This window comes from Macrobrachium nipponense, chromosome 11 (assembly GCF_015104395.2).
Source record: "Macrobrachium nipponense isolate FS-2020 chromosome 11, ASM1510439v2, whole genome shotgun sequence".
NCBI lineage: Eukaryota > Metazoa > Arthropoda > Malacostraca > Decapoda > Palaemonidae > Macrobrachium > Macrobrachium nipponense.
In genome coordinates, this window is record NC_061087.1 from 57,572,661 (window position 1) to 57,598,220 (window position 25,560).

General features: G+C 35.7%; 2 protein-coding genes across 3 annotated transcripts in view; both read left to right on the top strand.

The window, feature by feature from the left end:
• The first annotated feature begins 242 nt into the window (after positions 1-242).
• LOC135206112 (SET and MYND domain-containing protein 4-like) lies at positions 243-14,829 on the top strand. The gene is made up of 5 exons (XM_064237386.1): positions 243-354; positions 10,630-11,481; positions 12,202-12,323; positions 12,792-13,280; positions 14,119-14,829. The coding sequence occupies exons 2-5, from the start codon at positions 10,668-10,670 to the stop codon at positions 14,716-14,718; spliced, it is 2,025 nt and encodes a 674-aa protein (XP_064093456.1). The 5' UTR covers positions 243-354; positions 10,630-10,667; the 3' UTR covers positions 14,719-14,829.
• A 766-nt stretch (positions 14,830-15,595) lies between these two features.
• The window catches only part of LOC135206089 (SET and MYND domain-containing protein 4-like), a 58,706-nt gene continuing 48,741 nt past the window's right edge, over positions 15,596-25,560 (top strand). The window contains exon 1 of one of the 2 annotated variants that reach the window (XM_064237321.1): positions 15,596-16,182. The gene's annotated coding sequence lies outside the window, so the exon portion shown is untranslated. The remainder of the gene's footprint in view (positions 16,183-25,560) is intronic. The other variant, XM_064237312.1, reaches the window with a different exon arrangement.

Consider the following 25,560-nt stretch of genomic DNA (forward strand, 5'->3'; position numbering starts at 1 on the left):
GGCACCTGCTATGAGAAGATGTAGTCTACTGTACACAAAATAGACTAACGTGTCACGAAGTGATGCCTCGGACTCCGCACTACATCTCAAGTTAAGACCAAGCAACGTCGAGAGTCAGGACTCCCTCTACCCCTCTACTCAGACAAAGTAAGTCGTAGGTGCCGTCTGACCCCAGGGACACAAACGGCCCGTCCGTGCCTAAGAATAGACAGAAAGTCTTGTACAGGCCCATACGGACGATCCTCTGGTGAGTCTTCGTGTCGTCGCTGATCAGTGAGGGAGGTTAACTTCAGCTCAGTGCATAAAATTAATCAAAGAGACTTCATTTATTGTGGGGAAAGCTAACAATAACAGGTAAACGCAGAAAGAGCTTCAAGTCGTTTTTTTTTAATGTCTTCTGTGACACTTACTCGATAACAGGTGCATTTATTCGAAGAATGTGGTTGCTGGTGCTACTGCGAGAAGCTTCATCTAGGCTAATATTAGTTCGTGCAACCGGTAAGGTATGGGCATCTGAGATCACATTATGTGCAGCTTATAATGTGAATGGAATGCTCGAGATCTTTGTCCTAGATCTTATTGGTAATACACGCATTTAATTTACATCATAGAAGCGATTGATAAAATCTATAGGAAAAAAGAATTTTAGAGAAGTGATTTAACTTATTAGTTTGTTTTTGGATGATGTCAAGTATTCTTAATTCTCACAAAGGAAAGGAAAGGAAATTTGTCAAAATTTTAATCTAGTTCTTCACAGGCACTCTGCCATTTTCTTGTGAGTTTTTGTGCATATTCTTGCTGAATATATATATATATATATATATATATATATATATATATATATATATATATATATATATATATATATTCAGCAAGAATGTAGACAAAAAACTCTTAAGAAAATGGCTGAGTGCCTGTGAAGAACTAGATTAAAATTTTGACAAATTTCCTTTCCTTTCCTTTCCTTTATGAGAATTAAGAATACTTGACATCGTCCAAAAACAAAACAAATAAGTTAAATCATTCTCTAAAATTCTTTTTCCTATAGATTTTATCAATCGCTTCTATGATGTAAGTTAAATACGTGTATTACCAATATGATCTAAGACAAAGATCTCGAGATTCCATCCACATTATAAGCTGCACATAATGTGATCTCAGATGACAATATATAGCAATATAATATTAATTATATTATATAATATATATATATATATATATATATCTTAATATATATATATATATATTATTATATATATATATTATATATAATATAAAAGAATATATATCTAATATATATAAATATATATATATATATAGTAATTATATATATATATATATATATAGATAGTATATATATAGTATATATCTATATATAGCGTATATTATATATAATATATATATATATTATATATATATATATATATATATATTATATATATATAACTATATATATTATAGAATATATATAGTTATAAAAATAAAATTAATATTATATATAATATATATTATATATATATACCCAGATATGATATATATATATATATATATATATTATATATATCTATATAGATATATATCTATATATATATATATATATATATATATATATATATATATACAATATAGATATATAGATATATATATCTATATCTAAGTATATATATATATATAGATATATATATATTATATATATATATTAGAATATATATATCTATATATATATAGATATATATATATATAGTATCTATATATATAATATATTATATATCTATATATATATTACTATATATATTATATATATATATATGGATTATACATTATAATATATATATATGTTATATATATATATAGATTATTATGAATATATATAGTATATATATATATAATATATTATCTATTATTATATAATAGATATAATTATATATAGTCAAATATTAATATATAATAAAATATAACAATATAATATAATATTAAGAAATATATATCTATATATATGTATATATATATATATTAGATATACATGGTATATAGATATATATGTTAGTATATATATATAATGTATATATAGTAAATATATATATATAATTATACATATATCTATATATACTATATATATATAATATATATATATATATATATATATCTACATAATATATAGATATATATTATTATATATATATATATATATATATATATATATATATATATATAGATATATATATGTAGATATATATATATATATATATATATATATATATATGTGTGTGTGTGTGTATCGTATATATATACATATATATATATATATATATATATATATATATTATATGTGTGTGTGTATATATATATACATATATGTAGTTCACTTAGGAAAATGAATAGTTTTTCTTAGAAAATGCCCAACAATTTCGTCCTCCAAGAGAAGGTCCATTGGAGGACGAAACTGTCGGGCATTTTCTAAGAAAAACTCTTTTCATTTTCCTATGTGGACTACAATTGAATTGATACATCTTCGTGCATAATAAGATTACCAGTAATGTATAAATAAATTCTTCTGTTAAAACAGAATATGTCTCAAGTATAAAAGGCCTATTAAAACAGTCTTGTTTAAAGCTAAGTACTATATTTCAGTGGACTGACTCCCTCCCTTATCAAGTAGAGAATAACAGAAGTTACATTGGCAAAATATATAGTAGGGGTATGCCCTTAAGCAATGCTTGGGGTCAACGCCAAGCTGATGTTGGTTCTGTTATTTGTCTCAATCCGCTTCGTCGTTGCTTTAAGGAAGATATTGTCTACATGGTCAGAGTCAAGGCTCCATTGGAAAGATTGATCCTATTATTTTGTTGCTTTATCAATGAACATTCTACCATCTGACATTTATATCAACAGCTGCTCTTGTTTAATATTCGGGATGAATTCTAATCCATGGTATGGTTCGTATTATTTGTTTGATGGAATATTGTCAAACTGTGTTGTTATGACTTATCATAGTCCCTACAAGGGATTTCATAGACTCCTGTGTCTTTATTAACTGGTTTCTGCTGAACGTTAATTAAGGATTTCCCCAATGTATTCAGATAAGTGAACATGAAAGGGTTAGGGTGGCCTAAAGTTTGTGTGATCTCTCATAAATTATCCATGTGAGGGATTATCATTATGTTTGTGCATTTTTCCTTTTATTTGTTTTCTGTGGGTTTATAAAAAAAATGCTCTTTGCCTTATGAATGGCTTTTCTATTATAAGCTAGGGGCATTTTAAGAAGATAAGTTGATTTCTGATTGTTACAAGTTCTTTTTTAAGAAAATCTGGCTAGCAAATTCTCAGGACTCTAAGAAATAAGTTACTTGCTATACCTAGTTTAACTGAAATGTCATGATAGCTGTAAAAATGTATGCACGAAAGTGAGAATGTCGCTTTTATGAAGACTGAATTTGCAAGGGGATATCTCCCACTACATATATTTCGCCAATGTAATTTCTTCTGTCATCCACTACTTCATAAGGATGGAAGTCAGCGGACCGAAATATAGACCTTAGCTTTAAACCGGAGGGTTTCAATAGGCCTTTTATACTTGATAATATATATATATATATATATATATATATACATATATATATATATCTATATATATATATATATATATACATACATATGTGTATATATATATATATATATATGTAAAGGACATTTGTAGCTTGAATTGATATATATATATATATATATATATATATATTATATATATATATAATATATATATATTAGCTATATGATATGTTTGTGTGTGCATAGATATGTACTACCATAAAATGGAGAGAGGTCTTCGTGTTTTTTGAAGCACCTGTCCAACTGCGAACTTTTTTAAAAGTCTAATATCGTCTGCATTATAGTTTTGATAAGTCTTTATAATGGCATCAATGAAAAGCTGAATAATTATTCTATTTATATGTCCAGTTATCGTTGACTTGCTTTTAATACTTTTCACGAAGAAACGCTTAGAATTTCCCATAATGCACGGAAAATATATGTTAGAATGTATTGTGCCTTGCAAGTTTTTTCTCCACAAAACTCTATATTCTAAGTTTTCCTCTTCAGTTATGTTCCCTTCACCATCCATTTATCTGTGATTCTAATATTTCTTGAATGTGATCAGTGGATTTTTTTGGTCTTGTTTTAGTATTACCAGGCAACATATTCTAAATCGGCTGCGTTTCGTTACTTGAGAAATGGAGAACGCTCTGTACCGACCACTAAACAAAAAGAATGCCAATTACGAAATTAGTAATAAATTTTTTTCAGAAATAAGTCCTTACTGAGGAAATCTCATGTAATAGTTTAGTTATATCTAAAACAGAAATATAGAAAATAACAAAAATACTGACATAACCGTAACATAGAAAGTTAAAGTTTTTGTAACTATAAGGCGTCGTACTATCTACGTGTTTACAACCAGTGCGCTAATCCTTCACGCCCTGCTCTGTTCCCGCCCTGCCAAGCCCCAGGTCTACCAACTCGGCAGGAAATGTTGGACGAGAGAGAGAGAGAGAGAGAGAGAAGAGAGAGAGAGAGAGAGAGAGAGAGAGAGGGAGGGGGAGATGGAATATATACTAATATTATTTCAAATTAATACACACACACTCTCTCACACACACACATATATATATATATATATATATATATATATATATATATATATATATATATTATATATATATATATATATCGAGCTACAATGTCCTTTAATATCTAATTCGCTCTACCTCGGGAATTAATATATTTTTCATATATGCTTAACCGAAGGGGAATTTTTTTCTCGATAATAGACTTGCCTGGACCGGGGCGCGAACCCACGGAACCTTTCAAATCCAGGAACGACAGTGAAGCTTTTACTTACAACACCACCGCAGGTAAAAGCTTCCCTGGCGTTCCTAGATTTGAAAGGCTCCGTGGGTTCGCGCCTCGGTCCAGGCAAGTCTATTATCGAGAAAAAAATTCCCCTTCGGTTAAGCATATATGAAAATATATCAATTCCGAGGTAGAGCGAATTAGATATTAAAGGACATTGTAGCTCGATATATGTATATGAATCACGGAAATGTGATATAACTATATATATATATATATATATATATATATATATATATATATATATATATATATATATATGTCTATATATATATATATATATATATATATATATATATATATTCCATATATAAGTAGATACATGTGTTTGTGTGTGCATGTGTCGTGTATAAATCCACGCACTCTCTACTCTACAGCGAAAGCTCTCATATTTCACGGGTAATCGATTAGCATTGCATTGGTTAAATAAATATAAATACATGTGCCTTACTTGCTTTAATGCTAACTTACTTGTACGTGTATCAGATTTTATAAATGACCAATGATGTTATGAGTACAAGATAGTTTTTCTCTATGTAAGTAATAGTTGTTGGAAATGAGCAAATCAGTTAATGAATATTGATTCTGTTTCTGGATGATATTTTAGCGATGACCAAGCGCTCAGGTGACAGGGAACACCATACTTAGTTTTCGGAATTCAGATTAATCAGCGCTGTGTGAGTTTTATAACAGGCTGGAATTATTGTTTGTCTTACCCTGATTTTACAATTCGCTCTCTCACACACACACAGACATATTAAGCTCTCTGCATTTACCAAATATATTTACTTTCTATATTAGTCATACTTTATAACTCAGCAATAAATATTTCCTTATAGTTTATCATGTATTTTGTAAATACACACACACACACACACACACACACACACACACACACACACATATATAATATATATATATATATATATATATTATATATAATATATATATATTGTCACGTCTTCCCTTTACTTTATAACCAAAAGTTCACATTCTTACTGTACCAGGCATGTACTGTCCAGCAGGACGTGAACACTTACTCTCATAACCCGAGTGGGCTATCGAATAACCTTATAATTAAACATAAAGAAACAACACAAATGATCCCGCTTAACTTTCAGATAAGGAGTATAAAAACAAAAAGGTAAATTCATCGTATTTTACTATGATTAGCTGTGGCTATATACAAGCTGGCAAGTGGACAATTGGAGAAAAACCTGAAATATGAAATCATTTACAACAGCAATCAATAGCTTAAGTGTTAGCATATTAGAATGGGAATGTATGACAATGGTAAAATATAGCATTAAATATTCCTTACATGAAACAATCTTTCTTCATGCAGCTGATTGAAGAAACAGTGTTTCCAAGGATGATCAAGACAATGAAAAGACAAATAACTGAAGACAATAATCCGGAATGAGCTTCTATAAACCCAACATCGATGATCCCAGATGATAACGACGATGAGGATGATGATGCAATGCGAGTGTGAAGTATCAGTTCGGTGTATGAGGTGAAATAGATTCGATTCTTCGGTTCCCAACAATGACCTGTGCCAACAACACCGGCACCCACCACTTCTCAATCAAATGCTTAACTAAAGTTTCCAACAATGGCTACCAATCCCCTGAATCCCAGGGCAATTGTAGCATCCTAGGTACAATGGAGGAGTACTTCGATAAGTAGGCAGTAATCAGCTCCCCTACCCGTGAGCACAGTACCAACCAAGGCCAGACATTGACTAGCTATCACCCGTAACTTGCTCACAATGACAGCTCATGAAAAGGAAAAATGCTCATTAACCACTGTCGTTAACTATTCAAACTAGCCCATGCATATCTACAAATATGCTCATCACCAACAACCTTGACAGGTTTTCCTACACCCATTAAACAATTTCCTTTGAAACTTAGCAATACCATAAGACCCCTCTTACATTTAGAAAATGTTTAATTCTTAAAAATTTTAACAAAAACTCTGTTATCATTAATACACTAAAAGTACCGGAATATGAAAGTAATATAGGTAGAAGTAATCAATAACAATTTTTTCATTGAAAATACTCGTATATAATTAGCAATAGTGAAGGATTTTACCAGAGAGGAGCTAAGAATGAATAGCTAAACTGAAACAATAAGCAATATATGAACAAAAAATTTAAGTTTTGGGGTAAAAACTAAAAAATCTTATAATGAATGTTCCTGGACAGCGAATCTGCAATTACATTCACAAGGGCCAATGTCTCCCATTCTATAGTACCATACTTACGCTAACTCCTATCCTGAGACGTCATGTTCACATCCTCAAGAAGTGATTGCATATTATAAATAAAAATGTATTGGACAGAGGACTCTCCACACTGTCGCCTTACCGGAACATCAAGCCCATCTAGTATTAGTTTGAAAGCTAATATCTCTTGTACTGTTAAGCATGCAGTCTTCGACCCATCACCACACAATGGCATCCAGTTTTCTGTTGTGTGTGATGGGAACTTACCAACAGAAGAAGTCAGTGATGAAGCTCCACTCGTACTATGATTGTCAAGGTTAGTTCCAGGGAGGAAAGGCTCAGGCAATGTCGTCCTAGCTTGGCAGATCAAGGCCAGCATATATTGAGCATTGGCAAAAGCGGTATTTTCATTTTAACATATGGTATGGTAACAACAGCAATGAAAACTACAAAAAGTAAAAGGGGAATTGAATACTATGATCTCCTTTTATCACAATGCAAATGATCACGTGGAGAATTACTTACACTGAGGTGTCTACCATGGGCCGCTATCCTCTCATCATAATTCGACTCCTGGGGGCTTGTCTACGTCACAGTGGTCTCTGCCTCACAAGAGCTCTTACTATTGATGTCTTGCTCTTTACAAGACTCGTCCCCATTGTGCAGTCTCACACTTTCCACACAACTGTATTCAATTTTACTTCTTCCCGAGTAATTATCACCCTCTTTTAATAAATCTATAAAGACTGAAGAGGAAATCCCAGATTCGTGATTCTGGTAATAACGTTGGATCCTGTCTGTGGGTATACCTGAATGATTCAAACCATTAAATAGCATTTTCTTACCTGCAATATCACATCCTATTACAATCTGTACACTTTCTATTGGTAAGGTTTCCACAACACCAAATTTAAAGACTTCCTTATACTGATCAGACACCAGATACAATTCCTCAAGGGGACAAGAACCTACAGTTGAAGGAAAACCTCCAAGTAAAACAAAATTCTCCTGGCAAACAAAGTTCTTAGGCAAACTTGACCTTAAAATACAAGACTGAGTAGCTCCTATATCTCTAAGCATAATGACAGTCTGTCCCGAATCCTTGATACTAGTTCTAATTACACCTTCCAACAAAAGGTCGCCATAATCTTTCAACAATTTTCTTTCAGTGTCAGTGGCACCTGTAGATATAATGACATGGTTATTAACAGACTTCACTTCATGCTTAACAAAGGAAAACTTCTCCAATCACGTTTGGGCAATTTGACCTTTTATGTCCGACCTTTTGGCATTTATAACAAATAAACTGCTTTCTTTCTTGTTTACTATCAGGCTTATTTCCTACGCTGACTTCCGTACTAGTCACTTCAACCTGTGTATCATTATTCCTATCTTGCCTGTTAGAATTAACCATAAAATATCCTCCTTCAAAATTCCTAACATTTGGAGAATCCCTCCAAACTCGACTTTTATGTGAGAGATTATGTGGTAGCACAAACCTGTCTGTGGCCTAAGTGGCTTTCTCTGCTAACACTACATTAAACTCCTCTAAATGAGCTTTAATACTTAGTGGTAAATTATTCTTAAAGTCTTCAAGAAACATAGCATTCTTTAAAGAATCAAATGCCTCAATTTTTGCTGCTCGTAACCAGTCATCAAACTTTAAACTCCTGCTTCTAACCAACTCAACAAATATATCTTTATCAGGCTTTACGTAATTCCTAAACCTTAAACGATTCGCTTCAGTAACTAATTCATAAGCTGCAAGAGCAGCAGGTTTGACCTTATAATCGGCGAAATCTCCGTCACTCAAAGAAGAGTATGCCAACTGGGCACATCCCTTGAAAACCGACTGAACCAGCACTGCCCATGATTCTTTAGCCCACTCTACCTGGGTAGCTACCTTCTCAAACAAGTTTAAAGAATTTTCCTACGTCCTCTTCATCAAAATTCTGAATTAACTTAGTTATACAAGCTCCCCATGCATCCTGCTCAACTTTACTCTCACTTGATCCATCCCTCTTACTTTGTTCAAGTTTTGTTAACTCAGTTTCCAATTCTAACTTTTCTTTCTCTTCTTTCACTCTCTCTCTCTCTCTCCTCAGGAACCCTTGCTCTCTCCTACGAACACTTCTCTCTTTCATTAGCCTGTAGTTCCTTAATAAAATCCGTTAAATCTTCACCGTCATATCCTAATTCCTCCCTTAACTCCACCAACCTCTGGAGTGACGACAGTGTTAGGACAGTAATTAATGGGATCCTATCCCGGTCGCCAGAAATGTCACATCCTCTCCCTTACTTTACAACCAAAAATCCACATTTTTACTGTACCAGGTTCTTACTGGCCAGCAGGACGTGAACACTTACTCTCATAACCCGAGTGGGCTATCTAATAACCTTATAATTGAACATAAAGAAATAGCACAAATGATGCCGTTTAACTTACAGATAAGGAGTATCAAAATAAAAAGGAAAAAATATCATCATATTTTACTATGATTAGCGAACCCCGCTTTATCTGTGAAATCAAACGCTGACGCACTGACTGCATGAAATTAATTTATATAAACCAAGCGTTTTTTAGATCCACTTTCCCCCTTCGCGTTTTTTTTACCAGGAAAAATACAGGCGAGTGATTTATTTCAATCTTTGCTTTTTTTTTTATCTATGGAGTGCCATTGCACTGATAACCTAGGAAGAAATTTCCGGCCTGTAGCTTCGTTCATTAGGGATGCTAAGCCCAGTTTTATGAATTTAATTCATCTAGGCCGCCACAAGTTGTTCTTATGCAAAAGTACTTTACAGTATTTCCCAGCTCATCAGACCAAGAAGTATATTGAATGATGTACTCCAAAAAACTTCATATTCATCCTTTCCTTTTCCTGCCTAAAAGATGAAGTATTACTAAACAATAGGGATTCATAATATCCGCGCTGTTTGAGGCAAAAGTGAAACAGCATGAATTGCAATAATCAAATTCTTTTACAAAGAGTTAGCCTTTTACACTGACATCGTTGCTCATTCCTGATATTTTCCTAATAAATTCGATTGCAGAATGTTTTGATTACAAATGTTTTTGTATCTGAAAATTGGTCTATACAGTTAATATTAGTTTTAATCTAATCACTGGTGGAGTCATTACTCTCGCGCGCGTTCTCTCTCCCCCCTCCCCTCTCTTGGTTTATTCTGTTTCCCAGAGCTATCCAATGCCAACTTTTTCTCATCTGCAGTAGTTTACAGCATTAAAGAAAATTCGCATTCATTCAACTTTAAAACAAAATGAGGAGTCTTAATTTTCTCGTATTTTCATTAATTATCTTGGAATTACCATGAAACTCTCTTATAGCTGTCACTTGCTAATGATATCTATCTTTCTTATTTCAGGGACTATATTTACTTTATTATAATAAAGAAAAGAGAAATTGAAAATTGTATCCTTACGATTAGTAATGCAGATTAAATTCATGACCACATGATTTTTTGCTTCAACAGGAATTAAAGTAACCGTTGGTCACAGAGAATCACAAAAAATGGTCTTCGACGTTTCCGATATAAGTGATTACACTCTCATAGAAAACCCGTCTGATGGTGGTCAGAAAAATCTGGAAGAAATGTTTGCTAGCGTTTGGGACCTGGAAGAAAGACTTGGGAACTTTCCTTCTACCTTAGTACCTTCGATGAAGTCTGAAGAAAAGGCTAACAAACTTCGAGTTCTTGGTGACCGTTTCTACGGGGAAGGGAAACTGGAAATGGCTTTGTCTCTCTACAACATGAGTTTAATGATAGCACCGCACCCAAGGCTGAACAAGAACCTGGCATCATGTGTTGGTCAAAACAGAGAAAATGAGAGTTGCAATTCAACTTACATAGACCCTGCAATGTACAGCGGAACACCCGAAGGAAAATGTCGAGCTTTGGCAGATGGGTTTGCCAGCAGAGCAATTGTGTTATTTAACTTGAAATTACACGACAAATCTCTAGAAGATATTGAACTGGCTTTGGGATATGGATGTTCAGAAGAACTGTACACAAAGTTGGTTCTTATGAGAGAAGAACAGCAAATGACAATGAGCAGACTGAAAAATACCACTGAAAGAATAAGAAGAGGTAATGATCATGATCAGAATATTAAACTAGGGCATGCTGAATCACCGCTGGCATCAGAGGATTCTAGAGCTGAGGATCACATTTCTCCTTTTAAAACACTGTTGACGTACATTCCGAGGCCTCCCCCATCCCTTGCAGAACCAAGTGCATCTGCACCTTCTCTCAGCAGTGCAGTAAGAGTGGCCATGACTCCGTCGTCAGGGAGAGGTTTGATAGCAACGCGAGATATCTACCCAGGTAATCAAATCAATTCAAGCTCACTTTGTTTCGTCAAGCAACTGCTTACCTGTTGTTTATGTTAACGAAATCTCTCATTTCCTTCAATAATCATTTTTATACGATTCAACGTAAACTAATAGATTATTCTGTAACAAGTAAGCAGCAAATTCTTAATTGTAGTGAGTTTTAATTTAAGTTTAGTCTATATGCAAATGTAGTATATAATCTACAATTGGTACAGACAGTAAGCAAATAATGCTCTTCTACTCTAATTTCAGTGCAGTGATCAGAATGAACAAAGTTAGAATATTGTTTTCAGGTGGTATCTTTCTCTGTCTGTCTATTTGTATGTGTCAATTACCACATTGTGTGTACCTCCATTGTGTTCTCATTGGGAGTTTATTTATTTCCATACTATTGTAGACACAATTGACCAATCAAACTTTCAGATCGTGAAAGTGTCGGAAGAAGAGCGGGAAGATTTGCTAAATTAAAGAAAAAAATAGTGAATAGGTAGATTTTCACATTTTGATGCATTCAGGCGACTTTTGCTTTAAGACAATTATAATTACTAAAGGAAAGTACAGAGCGGCAAATGAAACTTATCTCCGGTCACGTGATTTCTCAAAAACGGCAAAAGTCAAATGGATCATAAGACGATGATCAAACTTTTTACGCGTTCGCCTGTTGCGGTTTTACAAGTACATTTTTCAACAAGGGCTTTTTATTTTTTTCCAGGCGAGGTGCTGGTTGTCGACAAAGCCTACAGCGTAGGTCTGGACAACGAGGAGCTTTCCACCTACTGCTTGTCTTGTCTCCGCCTCTGTCTCATTCCCCTTCCTTGTCCAGGATGTTCTGAGGTAAAAACAACGAGTTCTCCTGATACTTCAGAATACTGTCACATTTTCATTAATGGCTTGAACGGTGATCACCATAATAAAGGGAATGTTTCTCCGTGAAATCCCATTACATATCGATGATCCGTCATGACAGGACCAAGTTGACGGTGCCAAGTCATCTGGAGTCTTTAACGTAGCATTTGAAAGTAATCTCCTGTCGCCAATAATCAAAACATACACAGTACCTCTTTTCTTGTGGATATCCATCAGCATCGCCAATATACCAGATAATTTTGCCTACTGTGGAAAACGGACATTCAGGATTATGCATAATCCTGATTTGCGGATGTACAACCTCTACATGCCTCTGTATAATTTTCTGATTCCATTATTGAATTTCTAATGTCACGATATATTTCTTTAGATGGACTTTCTTTTCGCTGAAGCAAATGAATATTGTTATACTGAATTTCCATTTCTAATTTTCAGGTTGTATTTTGTAGTGAACTATGTCGGCAAACTGGTCTTTCAAATGAACACTGGATCGAATGTAAGGTTCTCTCTACACTGATAGACATGAATGTACCATCTACTTATTATCCCCACAAGATGCTCAAGAGCCTCACTTACAGTCACGTCACCGATATTTTAAAAAAACTTCAGGAAGAGGAACATGAACAGCCACAGCAGCTTGCAGGTTTCAGTAAGGAGGGCGTGTACAGTTCCTCCTCTTATCAAGCTGTTCGTCATTTGTGTACCAACAAAGAAAAATTTTCACCAGAATTCCTTCTCAGGCAATGCAAATATGCTTACGTATTTACTAAATTGCTTGAAATGAGTGGGAGATTCTTTATTTCCGACGATGGTGAGCCCCTGGAATACATTGGCCGTGGTGACTTCATAACTACAGGAGCTGTGCTTTTAACGCATATATTAATGATACACAGCAACCAGTTTACAATTTCAGATCAGAATAAGGTGGGTAATCCTGTGCAGTTTTGATTAACTTCATACACACACACACAAACACACACACACACACACACACACACATATATATATATATATATATATATATATATATATATATATATATATATATATTCATCGAGCTACAAATGCCCTTTAATATCCAATTCACTCTACCTCGGAATTATATTAAATTTTCATATATGTTAACCGAAGGTGAATTTTTCAGTTGATAATAATTTCCTCCTCTCTCGGGTTCGACCCATGAGAGGACAAAATTATTATCAACTATAAAATTTCCCTTTGGTTAATATATATGAATCACGGTGACGTGATATATTCATATATATATATATATATATATATATATATATATATATATATATATATATATATATTTCTATATCAGATACGAGTTTTCTTGAACTTGCAAAAATCACATTCCTATCCAAAAGTATGACAGTTTTATAATGTATGATAGTTGGGTTATAATAGCATTTCATCACAGTCAGTTTTTAATTTTTTATATTTCACTCATTTTGTTTCTTCACTGGTAGATAAAGTTGCTAGCATATATGTCAACTTATTTAAAAATGTCATAGCACAGAGGAGGTAAAAGATATTAAACTATTTTAGCATACCATTGTATTTAAAATCGGGAAAAATAATATGTTATGAGAGGACGTTCTTCTTTGAGAGAAAAAAAAATAGCAAATAAATGAAGACAAATGGCAGCTAAAGGAGAAATTATTTTGCTGCAGAAAGCAAATGAAGTGTTATCTTTATTAATGTTCAGTCACAGTCGTTTTTTTTTTTTTTTTTTTTATGGATGCTGTCAACTGAGTAGGCGAGTAAGCAGATTGGGTCAGGACTGTTTCTCACGGCGAGTCTCGTCAACCATTCTTGCTACCAGTCGACCACTCGCTATATGTGCGGCAGAAACCTGGTATTGGTTGCAAGGAGACCCATTCAGGCTGGAGAAGAGGTGACTGGAACCTATACAACCGATTTCTCCCGACGATCTTTACCGATGAGAAGGGCCATCCTGTCAAAATACCACATAGACTGCAATTGTATTGCTTGTGCATATCAGTGGCCTACTTATGATCACCTTCCCAAATTTAGATGCATTGAATGCAGGCAAGAGGCTACAGACAAAGTGGAAGTTTGTTTAAGCTGTCGTTCGAAGGTACTCCATTGTTCAAGCGGCGAGATAAGTCTACCAGACAAGGAAGAAATATGGAGGGACACTGTGCAGAAAATAGACCAAGAAATAAAGAAGGCAATGACCGTGGAAATCAAACTCAAGAATGGCGAGAGAATTTCAGAGGTTGATTGCAAAGCTTTATGTCAGTGCATTGACACTGCCCATAGGTACATTGGTGTCCCCTGTCAATTTATTTGCTCTCTCGAAAATACTTTGCTAAGCTGTTTTTATGCTCTATAAACCGTTAGCATCCACAGATAAAATTTTTATTTCTTGATGTACACATTTTCTTGGATTCCTTTTCCTATAATAAATTTCTGAAACGCTCTTTTAATAAATTTTCTGGTCAAAACAAAATATATTTTATTTGGTGATATTAACTTTCCACCTAAAGGTTAAAATGTATATTTTAATCTGGGGCTCCAAAGCTAATCTTTAGTTCTTGATGATGATTAATTTCAGCTTTGATGCTATTGCCATCTGATTTTGTCCTCTGGAAACCTGACTTGTTATTGTTAGTGAGTTGATCGATATCTTGCGCAAAAATTGTAGTTGCATAAACTAGCAAATAGCAATATATGAATTCTTAACTATTGAGTAATCAGTGATGGAAAAAAGGAAAAGAATAGCAATATCAGATATAGATTAAACTAGCATTTCTACATTGTTTTATGATATTGTCTTACGTTTATTTACCTGGTTTTGCACAAAAAGGCAGTGTAACCTGGGCAGAGGTCAGACCCTTCATGTTGTCACTACGTCGCCAAGGAAGCCTTAGTATTGTAACTTTACTGGAATTTGGACGTATTAGGCCATTCTAAAGAGGCACAATAGATTAATAATAATAAATGCCTTACTTCCAGTTCTTTACAACATTTCTAGAAATTTATATATTTTTTCCTTTGTTGATACATATATCTTATCAAATGAGATCATATACATCACATCGAATGAGATCATTTTCTTTTAGTCAGACGCGGCCACTGGTTATTATGGTTCGTTTCAGAGTTAAACAAACAGAGTGGTAATTGGCCTTTGGACTATGAATAGCGATAAGATCTCTTTGTGGAGGCTCGTGCTCATGGCAGAAAACTACGTTGATGAAGTCTTAAGTTGTCGAGCGAAAGATTTTTACGTTTCTTGTGATAAGCGCACTGTTTTCTGCAAATGTAGCTACACTTTACTGTTGCCGTAATATTTTCAAGTAAATAATTTCACTTTTTTCAAATAAACATTTTAACGACACATAGAAAACTTAAATCACAGATATAAATAAAAACTTAGTTTAAAATTTCTTTTTGGGAAAATACAAACTACTCTATGAATAAAACAACCCAGTAACTAAAAGCGGGCATTTTACTGCTCTTAAGTTCTCTACTAGCATGGTGTTTTTGCCTTTTGGACAAATCATCACACATAAACTAGTTCCATCCATTACTGTGCACGTTTTCACAGGAAAACAATAATAACTTCCCATATTTTGTTTTTACGTATGTAGCAGAAACTATAGTCTTATATCATATTTGAGTGAAAAAGAAAAAAAGAGAAACATACTAACAACCGATAAAGGGAGTAGTTTTATTACTACCTATGCTGATATACATATAGCAGATACAGATAGTGTGTTTTCGGTTCCCTTCCGCTGGATACTGCTCAAATGCACCAGACCAGAACCGCTCGATGTGCGTCTTTGACTGTTTAAATGTAAGTACTGATCAAGTTTTGTATTAGTGATAAATGTGAGAGATCAGTAGTATTATGAAATGAAGTTGAAGAATATAACAGGTTACGTGTAAATTGGCTTTAAACCAAGCATAAGGGCCTTACTAGTTTCCAGCCAGATTTCTTTCTTTAAGGTGTTGTTTTAACATCATTGTTAGGCACAAACCGCTGTTGTTTGTGTTTCCCATGCCCTCATATCTTACGATTGTATGTGTAGGGGACGACAGCTAGAAAGCAGGGACTTTGGGCGGAGTAAATCCAAGAGAAAGAGAATTAAGCTTAAGTGAATAGACAGCATAGGCTTAGCTTTTAATAGGCTAAGCCTATTCTAAATTTCACAGACAAGTGGGAAACATAATGGTTCTTGTGTATAATCATTAAGAATTGTAGAAAGGATGATGAACAAGCGGTAGAAATAATAAAAATATGGCAATAAGGGAACAAAACCTTAGGCATTTTTTTACCATTTTTCTTGTGTTGTACTATGCATTTTTTAGTTTTATTTTTGGCTTGAAATGCTCATATTTTTCCCCTCTTGTGGCCTTGGCTATATGAAACCATTGTAGGATAACCCTAGTTTGAATCCGGGGTTTTGAAAGGGGTAAACGAAACCCAGTGAATTACACAACAAGGTTAGTGTAAAATGCATAAAACGCAAGATAACCAGTCAAAGAAATACAAAGGTTATGTCTGTTATCAGTAGAAACCACAAGTTGCAAAAACCAGTAACAGGAACAAAAGCTAACCGAATCTGGGAAAACCTGTCATACCTGACCTGTGGGACACACTCTAGCTAACAATCATTGAGTATATTACAGGGAAGCAGGCTAGCCTTACCCATCCTAACCCAACCTAGGGTGCCCAGACTTACCTGAACAGAAGTCTTTGTTTCCTGCTATCCTAACTTAGGGCTCCATAAATCATGAAAGTGAAATACAGAAATTAACCTGAAACTAGCCTTGCAATTCAGGTCATAACTAGTATAGCTCCCACCCCTGCCCCCTCTTATCATTGTACATACTAGGACAATCACGGACGATCCATCGTCATCACGCTGGCCGAGTCTTATTCACTCGATATTTAATTGGTGAAACAAGGATACAATTATAACTTTAAGCATACCATTCAAAAGATTGAAGTTTCGTCAACATAATGTGATATATGAAAGCCCCATACGAACTAAAATAAGCATGTGACGCTCTTCGCAAAATATGTTTTCAAGGCAGTTTTAAAATCCAATATAGCGGCTATCGTCAGGCTGGCCGGTCTAATCACGGACAATCCACCATCTTTCCCAGCCTTCCCAGCACTCATTTGAACAATGTTAGCGTATATATGTAACGTTTGTTGATCTTACTCTAGATTGCAGTTGTAATCAGCACAATAAAACATCGTTTTGTTGCCTTTATTAGTGAAAATATGAAACTCGTTATTCCCGGGGTCATGGTTTGAACTGAATTCATTTTTACCTTGTAATCGGTGGTTTTATCCTTACTGCCATCACAACTGAAATTCCACAGTGCTTATTTGATTGTAATTATACACATTATTGGTCTTATTCCACTCCAAATTGAACTTGAACCCCGTTGTTGTTCCTGGTTCCTAAGCACTCACTCCACAAACACAGTTACGAGCAGCAGACGACGACACTGTTTATGAGGTGCAAAGCTTTATTCCCTTCATTGTTTACTTTACTCATTATTTAGTTTAACTTTACTTTGTTACTTCAAAATGTTTATTCATGTCTATTATCCCTTTATTGCAACCAAATTACCCCGAATAATTACAGATATTTCTAATGTAGATACAATCCAATATTTCTACCCTTGTACATCTGGCTGCCGAAAACCATCGCGGAGCAGACGACGGATAGTGGAATATAATTTTTTTTCTTTTTGCTAGCACTTTTCATTGATTTAAGTCTATATTAGTATTTTCATTTTTTTAATAACTGTATGCCAGAAATAAATGTAGCCTTTAATGTTTGCATGCTAAGCATGGCAAAATCATTGTTGCCACATTAGTGGAGCTTCACACATACTCCGATGCATTAAAAATAAACTGTTTCCATGAATTCTAGTTGTCATAGTAATGCAATAATGATAAAATTGCTTTAATATTCATGTATATATACTTCCAATACATAGGCTAATTTCACCAATTTCCACGTTTTGTGTAAGTCTTATACCCAGTTTGGAGGGTGAACACATACCAATTGGTAAAAGAGAGAGAGAAGGGAAGGTGAAGGAAAAGGACAGGGGTGGCGGTGGAGGTTGGGGGAGAGGGTAGGTGAAGCGTTTTACTGTTGTGTTCGTATCCATTTCTCGATAATGGAGTTTTTGTCTCTTGGTACAAGGACAAGTGTCGTTATTCTTTACGATTAGTGATTCACGATACCCTTATAAATTACGGCACTGGGTGTAATACACTATAGCAAAATCTCGTTCTGATACGAGCGTTTGTTACAGAAATATTGCCAAAAAACGTGCTTGCACTGTCTCTGAAACCCATAGTAGGTATGCTGCTTAGTTGGCAATAAAGTTTTTTGTAATCAAGTATTTTTTTACAAGCTAGCTTTTGTATAAATTTGTATTTTTCTCAATCAAAACATATGCTCCTCAATACTAACTTTCCTCTTTTAACGTCTTTCTGGTCATTGCAAATTCGGCCCCATTGATTTCTTATGGTGTGAAAACAGACAAGAGGCCCAGGGAGCGAAAGCGATTGCGTCACACTACGGTGGTAATCCGGCAGTAGAACATCTTCATATATCCAAAAAGTAAATAATAAAGATATATATGCGCATTACGATTATAACAATTACATGAATAGCTGATAACAATCTGCATGAATAAAATAACTGGTAAACTGTTCTGCAAGAAAGTTGAGTATAGCAATTTATTTACAATAGGTACGAAAGTCAAGATGTCATGACGTCATAATACAAGACTAAAAAAACGTTCTAATTCCGAAAAATAATTACTTAAATTTGAGTCAGGAATCGAGTTACTTTTTCAATAACGAATATTTTCAAATTAATCATCATAAAATATGTAAGATATTGATGTTTTCTATTTATTTAAATTATCTAGTGCACGCTTCGTCGTCGTCGTCTACCAAAACCGTAGTTTCCTTAAAAACGTCGTGGCAAGGGACCGTTTTCCGATTGTTATGATGAAAGTGCCTCAGCGTCTATGTGTACGGTTGGTGTGCGGGTTTATCACAGGAAATGAGAAGTTTGTTGACACAAGCGACTCTGCAAACATCGAGATGGCGTCAATCTTCTAAGTTATTTAATTGTAAGTAAAAATTTCGAAAGCGTTTTGGTGAAGTTTGCACTGCGTTGGCCACCCTTTTCATTACCCTCTGTTTAAAGCTTAAAATATGACCTTAATTTCTAACTTTGGAGAAAATACTTACTATGAAAGGAGAGTAGGGGTCTTTAGCTTCGTTTCCCACCAACAACAACTCGCGACTGATGACCATCTCCGGTGTCAGGACGCGTTAGAAGTACTTTTTCGGAGGGTGTCCAGCCGTGATCGTCGGTGTGTTGGTCAGTCCATGTGGTGTTTTACCTTATATGCGATATAGAAATTAAGGCCATATTTTAAGCTTTAAACAGAGGGTAATGAAAAGGATGGCCAACGCAGTGCAAACTTCACAAAAACACTTTCGAAATTTTTTTGTTCCATCACAAATTTACCATTACCAAGATATTAGTTAAAGAGGTTACTGTCAAATGGAAAAACAGCCGTTTTTCATATGTTACTATTGATAAAGTTAGAATATTCACCATCAGCAGTTTATAAATGCAAGGCAGGTATTGTTAAACAGAGATTATATACATTGGATCATACAATCTAGGATTGAACAAAACTTTAGAAACTTCATGAGGAGAGTGAAGCTTGTATTGGCCTAAAAGATATGCCCTTTATTTTTTATGGACAATTTTGTATTATGGAAAACAAAAAATTGTAAACAAGCCCCAAGTGTAGGGTATGCAACATAGTGCCAACGAAGCAAAAATTAAATTTAAAAAGAACTTTAAAACAGCAGTACATACTTGACTTAGAATGCAATACAGTTCTTCAGTTTCCAATCAATAAATAGTCTGTAATATTTGATTTCATATTTCATAACAACAAATACTTGAAGGATCGCAAGAAATAATTCGTAACTTTGACTGGCCTAGCCTAAGCATCTTCCTACCCCACCCCCCCACCCCCACTCCAAAAACAGAATAATAAATATAATAAATAAATAGATAAATAATAAATTTAACACAGGGAGGCACATCCTACCTGGTCAGGCAACCCTGGATTCTACTTTTATTACACCCATTACTTGCCCAAGTAACTTGGTTACTCAGTTGTGTTTATTGAAAGTTCAAAATATTTAGTTTGGTTCTTTGTATGGTGTTAAAAAGTGAAAAAGGAGCTTCATTCCTTATCATTAGGCTACTTTGTTCTCAGCAATTATACTCTCTGAAATTTCAATTCCAGTATACTTGTACTAGTTGTAAATTTCTAAACACTAAAACCAATGACAATCTTGTCTTGAGCCAGTATGTGAAAATTAAGTAGTTTCTATATAGCTTTAAGAAACTTTGATTTCAGACTTTCAAGATATATTTATACTCTATACTCGGTTGTCATGTTTAATGAATAGCAGGCACTCTATTGCTAAGTGTTGCAAAGGATGGAAAATGGGAGGTCTCAACACATTCGTAAACTATAGAATAAGAAAATTAAGTTATTTATTTGATTGAAAAGTGTCAAGAAAAAAAATTATGAAGAGAGATTGTTCAAAGCTGTGTGCAATTATGAGATTGTGGCAGGATCACAAGCTAAAAAACAAACGGGGAAGACCCCAAACATAAATTTAATCAATTCGGCTGCCAAACTCACCCTCAGCTACACTTTCCTCTTCACACTACGGAATACACGCAGGACAATTGACTTACAGACACACACAACACAAAACACAAACACATGTACTCGCCCCAACTCCAGATACTCAGGGCTAGGCTGTGCTGTCCACTGGACAAAGTCGCTAAGACACCAACAATTGCCACAAACCAACACAACCAACAACAAACTATAACCACACAACTCGACAACAAGAAGACAACAACCAAGAACCACAACCACACAACACAACAACAACATGACAACCAACCACAACAACAACCAAGGACTTCAGCCACAACCACAACAACAACCAAGGACTACAGCCACAATAATAACAACACCAAACCACAACACCAACAATAATTCAAACAACAGCTTAAAAAAACACACACCAAATAACTGACCATCAATAATACTCAATACTGCTACCAAAACGCTGACTGAACAGCATCGGCTCTTCTCCCAGACACTCTCACTTCTCCCAGCGCTCTTAACCGACACTCGCCACTTATATACATGGTGAGCGCCACAACAGACACACACGACTGCCATCAAACCACTCCCATTTATTCCACCAATTTTGCTCTCTCTCTCTCTCTCTCTCTCTCTCTCTCTCTCTCTCTCTCTCTCTCTCTCTCTCTCACAAGCTGCCTTAAACATAGAATATATTCAGCAGCTTTTGCCTGTACAGTACAGCGTAGGGATGCAGAGAGGGGCACTAGTGTTTCCATACAACATCATGATAACTTTCTGCAGGGTCGTCACAAGTACCGGCGACGTGGACTCATGGTGCGTAGGCATAATGTCGTAAGTGCCAGGATAAGGTTGGGATATCGTCCTGTGTGGCAGGTTGGACAGACACTAGATATACTACACTACACCTCATGTAAACTGTGTAACCTTGCTAATGCCAATAACCTTGAACACTACTGCCTTCATTGCCCCACAGTCAGGAATCTGTTACCTCAAGGACAAAATTTACTTCAAACCTGCCAATATTTACTCAAAGATGACCACCTAGACGTAATTTTGACTCGTCATCCTCACTTTGGTGGCTGCTAAACTGTCTGTTGCAGTTGTTGTGATAATAGAATACGATCTCATATATGCTATTTTGTAACTGATATACCGATGATTCAATGCTGTAATTTTTTTTCTATTGATTTCTGATGTACTGTATGTAACTGCTAATATGTAACTTTGTTTGACGTCATTGGGCATAATAAATTTATTAAATAATCTCTCTCACAACCCTCAGAGATGTTGTCATATATAAACTACCATCATAACTCCTCCATATTACCTCCCCCAGTACTTTTGACAACATCTCCTTACACTCGCAACATCCACACTAAATTGCCTTCTGCAACACCTAAGGATGCTCTGGTGCAGGCCCCCTGGATCTTGTTTGAGGACCCTCATACATTCTCTCAGTTACAGCGCCATTCACTTCTTCCAAATCACTTTCATTCAAATTCCCATTATCTCCCTCACTACTATCCTTCCAAATCTCATTCACTACTTCATCGACATCTTCTAGCTCTGGTCCCCACATCTCCCCTATTTCTGCTACCAAACCACTCAGTTCATCCATACTTCTGTCAAACTCTTGCAAAGACTTATCCATACTATCAACTACCTCCTTACTACTAGGTTTCCTTCCCACTGAAATCTCACTTATCCCTGTTAATTCAAACCCACATATACTACAAGTATCATTAATTCCCTCCAAGTCATCCGTACTACACGCTTTATTAACCGTTTGCACCCTACCACTAACCCCCTTACTATGCTGTTCATGCTTCTTCCTTCCACTTCCTTTCTCTACACTCTTCCGTTTTCCTCCATACTCGATCTCCCAGACCCATTTGCTCATTGACACTCGGCTCATACTTATTCTGCCTCAACCTTTCACTTATCACATTCTCCCAAACATACTGTTGCACACTAGAGGACCCACTCAGCTGAATCCCCTTAACACCTAGTTTCCCGAATTCCCAGCCTGACTCCTCCTCTTTCACCTACACGCACTCGTCACATGACCTTCCATTCCACATTCCGCATAATGCCCATTCTTTCCACAGTTACCACAAACCACATTCATATGGGTACCCCGACATCCACTGGCTATATGCCCTATCTGTCCAAACCTGTAACATTTAATATCCTTATCTTTCTTACATTCACTCACCATATGATCTGTCTGCCCATACCCGAAACATGCTCCTAACGCCACCGACATTAATTCATTTTGTGTCCTGGCTTTCCACATCTGTAACGCTGCTGCTCTCTTTCACGACTAACATATCCTACTCTTCCAACACTTGGACTCCGATCTCTCTTAGGTTTTACTACACTTACATAGTTCTCACACTCCTATCAACCACTCGCTCTGCCATTCACCTCGGCCATTCTAAAACTGCCTCCTTATAGCTCTTAAACTCTGGTATACCCTCAGCTACTTCAGTCCTAACACAAACACTTCTACTCTCTTTCATACACCTATCTAACTCTTAATCCTCTACTATTTCTAAAATGTCATTCCATGTCAACCTTTCATTCGTCCATCTCATTTTCTCCTTATATTTTAGATTTATAAACTCATACACATTCTCAGGCACAGTCACCAACAACTTCCTCACCAACTCTTTACACTCGTTTATCCCTTCATCCCCAAACTTTTTCCTAGCTAATGTTTCCAACACGCACACTTACATTGACAACGACTCACAAACATTCATTCTTGCCTCTTGAAAATCATGTTTTCTCCTTTATCTAATGCTACTCTTTATCCTCTTCGCCTGTTCCACAATTCTAGCTTCCACACGCTTATAAGGCACATTTGGTACACTCATCATTACCCCATACATACTCAAAAAAAATCCTGTCAAAAAGCTACTCAACTCTCTTGCCCAGACTCTCTTGTTATGCCCATTCTTAGTCCCACAATACTTCTCATATTCCTTTAGAAAGTCCCCTATGTCCCTACTACCATATTCCTTGTATTTTGCACATCGGGGTAACTCTCTCATATACACAGTCTTTCATACTTTCTGCTCACTTTCGATACTTCCATTCTGGTCCCTCTTAACCTCGTCTGAATACAACGAATCCACTTCCTTACTAACATCCATGCACATGATTCCGCTCTTCTTGCCCTTCTTCTTTCTACCTACCTGTTTCCACTCACCACTATCCAAATCACTCTCAGCCCTTTCCCGAGTGTATTCAGTCCTAGTCTCATCCTGTCCATCATCCTTACTAACCTTCTTTCCCATAGTCTTTTTTTCCTCAGCCCCCTTCTTATTCTTGTCTTCAGGTTTATCCTTATCCTGTGTCTTCCCCTTCTTTACCACAACCAAATCACCTTCGTCACTTGACTCTCAGCCACTTGTTCTTTCACGTTCTTAATTGCTCCTAGACCGTCAAAAAACCCAGTAGACCTACCTCCTACTGCTCCCTCTCCCATGAATCCCTTCATCATCTTCTGCACTGCATTTATCATTACTCCGAATTTTTCATTAATTTTCTCAACCATTCTCTCTTCCGCTCCTTTCACCATCTCTTTCATTTCCACTTTCCCACTCCTTAGCATTCCTCTCATTTCCTTTAACTTGCTCTTCAGCTCCTCATACTCTACCCTTAACCTCTCATTCTCCAGTTCCAATCTTGCCTTAGCTTCCCTTGCCAACCGCAACTCCTCCTTCAGCCTCTCCACTTCAGTCAAACCTTCCATACTCATTTTCTTCACCAATCATACAACCCACCACACCAATTGTCCTACAGCTGCCACACCAGCAGTCTCTGTTCGGGCGCCAAAAATTATGTGGCAGAATCAAAGGTAAGTAAAAAAAGCAAGCATGCTCCCCACAGTTACTTTTTCATACCAGCTGACAAAATTTCCCACAGCCACACTTTCCTCTTCATGCTACGGAATACACGCAGGACAATTGACTTCTCTACATACAGAACACAAAACACAAACACATGTACTCACCCCAACTCCAGATACTCAGGGCTAGGCTGTGCTGTCCGCTGGACGAGGTCACTGAGACACCAACAATCGCTGCAAACCAACACACAACCAATGACAAAGAACTATAACCACACAACTCAACAACAACCAAGAACCACAACCACACAACACAACAATAACACGACAAGCAACCAAGGACCACAACCCCACAACTCAACAACACAACAAACAAGGAGTACAACTACAAATTAACAACACAACAAACAAACAAGGCCTACAACCACAACAACAACCTAGGACTACAGCCACAACCACAATGACAACCAAGGACTACAGTCACAATAACAACAACACCAAACCACAACACCAACAATAATTCAAACAACAGCTTCAAAAAACACACCAAATAGCTGACCATCAATAATATTCAATATTGCTACCAAAACACTGACTGAACAGCACCGGCTCTGCTCC